The sequence below is a fragment of the Porites lutea genome, chromosome 5 (genome assembly GCF_958299795.1).
Source record: "Porites lutea chromosome 5, jaPorLute2.1, whole genome shotgun sequence".
In the NCBI taxonomy this organism is placed as follows: domain Eukaryota; kingdom Metazoa; phylum Cnidaria; class Anthozoa; order Scleractinia; family Poritidae; genus Porites; species Porites lutea.
Genome location: NC_133205.1, coordinates 41,688,063 through 41,690,512, shown reverse-complemented (window position 1 = coordinate 41,690,512; position 2,450 = coordinate 41,688,063). Strand labels below are relative to the sequence as shown.

The 2,450-nt window shown below is 45.4% G+C and overlaps 1 protein-coding gene across 1 annotated transcript in view; it reads right to left on the bottom strand.

Moving 5' to 3' along the window:
• Positions 1-2,229, bottom strand: part of LOC140936705 (uncharacterized) — a 3,472-nt gene extending 1,243 nt beyond the window's left edge. The window contains exon 1 of the mRNA XM_073386192.1: positions 1-2,229. This exon is cut by the window's left edge and continues 1,243 nt beyond it. Within this exon, the coding sequence (XP_073242293.1) occupies positions 1-2,207 (2,207 nt within the window). The 5' untranslated portion in view covers positions 2,208-2,229.
• Between the last annotated feature and the right edge of the window lie 221 nt (positions 2,230-2,450).

Here is a 2,450-nt window from a genome sequence, read left to right as displayed (position 1 = left end):
AACTTCTCTTCTGGATTGACAATCAGAGTTTCCTTAGGTTCTTCTACGTCCCAGTAGCGGCGAACAAGACTATTCAGCTCGTGTGAATCATTCAGAAAAAAGGTGAAGCTTGTCTGAGTTCTTTCTACCGGCACCTCAGGATTACCAATGCAAGTCCACCCAAGCGGAGTGAGTCTAGCTATGGGTTCTCCAGGCTCTCCTCTCACATCTCTCAATGAGTACAGCAAGTCAGCTTGGTCCACACCAATTAGTAGGTCTACTATAGGTCTGGGTCCCACTTGAGGGAATTTTATGCCCTTTAGGTGCTTCCATTTGTGCTTGTATTTGCTCCAGTCCACCACTTGCATGTTTCCTGTGACTCTTTCAGCTGTATAGGCAGACGCTAGTTTAGACACTTTTCCTTCACAACTGCTGATCATGAATTCTACAACTGTGGTGTCCAAAATTTGCTGGTTATCATTCAGTACATTAACTGTAAGTTCGTGTGGTCTGCCTTCGAGACCCAGTTCAGCCGCAATGTCACTGTTTAAGTACGTCTTACTGCTGGCATCATCAAGTAGAGCGTTCACCTTCAGTCTTCGTTTACCATTGGTCACATAGACAGGAACAGTTCTTAAGGCTACAAACTCTGACGAGGGTACAGTTCCTTTTCCAGTAGTAGCTGTATGGGTTCTCTCACTTGACTCCCCTTCAATGGTGGCATTGGCTCCGACTGCATTTGATCCATCTGCTGCTTCGGCTTTCTCTTCTTTCTTTGGGTCTTCGTGAAGCAAACGATGATGATGAGAGCGACACCCTTTAATCCCACAGACCCTACTCCTGAGGCATGCTTCTCCTCTGTGGCCGTCACTGAGACATCTAAGACACAGTTTCTGCTCTTTAGCAATGTTCCACCTTTCATTTACCGTCATCTTCTTAAAATTCTCACAGGTCCAAAGGTTGTGGGACTCCTTACATACTTTACACTTTCTTGAATGTTTCTTCTTAGGGTCAAAATCTTCTTTGGCAAACAGCGCTCTCTCCTTCTTAGATCCACTTAGAACACCTGCTATTGTCTCAGAAGCTGTGGTTAAAAACTCAGACTCTCTATCAATAAACTCCCTTAGTGTCTTTACACCCTCGGTTCTATGATTGTCACAGACCCACTGCTTGTACTTGGCCAGAAGATTCTTGTTAAACTTGCGTTGCAGTGAGATGTAAAGAGAGCCACTACCAAGCTCTGCTTCCTGATTAGCATCTGTAAGGTTCACTACTACTGCATCCAGTAGCTCAGCAAAAAGCTCAAGATCCTTTTCATTCCCCTCTCTTATCTGCTTAAAGGCATCCAGTTCTTCAAGTCGTAATGTAAGTGCCCTGCGTTTTCCGCCATACTTCCGTTCGAGTCGAGACTTGGCTGCTTCATAGGCTGCCGCAGAATGTCCCAGATTTTCAATAACTTTAAGGGCTTCTCCTTGCAAGCACTCATGCAACCGTAACAATTTGTATTGTGGTGAGGCTCTTGCCTGGTCAACGCATGAATAGAAGGCTGCTTTCCAAGCTTCATAATTTTTCTTGTTGCCTGCAAATCTGGGAATACTCACTCGTTTCAGAGCTGCCATGGAGTCGATACTGATCTGGTCATAACTAGAACTAAATGGCTGACCAGCAATAGGCGTCGAAAACTGTACTTGGCTACCACATGACGAAGGCTGGAAAGGAGTATAACCTTGGGCTGCCGGTGCATGTAACTGATTCGAAGAAAACGCTGAAGGACGTATTTTAGAAGACCCAACAAGTGTGGTCTGGGATGAGTTCACACGGGAATTCAATGGCGGCTGCTGAAGGGGTTGGTCCCCCACTGGAGGCAAACAAGACATTGAAGACTGGGAAACAATTGGAGTCGATGAATGAACAAAACTACTCGAGGGATAAAAACCAGCTGCTCCACTAAAGTTAACAGAGGTTGATGTGTTTAAATCTGCGACGGATGAAGTACATTGCTGGAATGGTGTTGTCAACTGAATTCTCGGATCACTATTTTGTTCCTGTTCTTCTGATCTCTTCACACTAGCATTTACACTGTCCTGAACTCTAGCTGACTCACCTCCCTGAAATGGTTCCTTTCGTTGCTGTTCTGTAGACAACGATTGCTGCTCAAGTTGTTTCTTGCATTCGGCGAAGGTTTTCTCCAGGTCATGTAACACTTTCGTGATCTCTTGTTCTCGCATTTTAATTTCTTGTTCCAGTCGTTCGGATTGTTCTTTAATGGGAGACTGTCCCGTCGGTGTTGTTCTGGAAACCCTCAAGGCACCGCTCTGACTGGGGCTGCTATTCAAACATCCTCTAACAATCCGTTCGATCTCGTTGAAATCTTCCTCCACAGCTTCTAGTTCAAGCGCCACGGCGGTTAGTCTCGATGAGTCGCCAACAGTCTCATAATGTGCTTCTAAACTCTCGACTGCACGAAATAC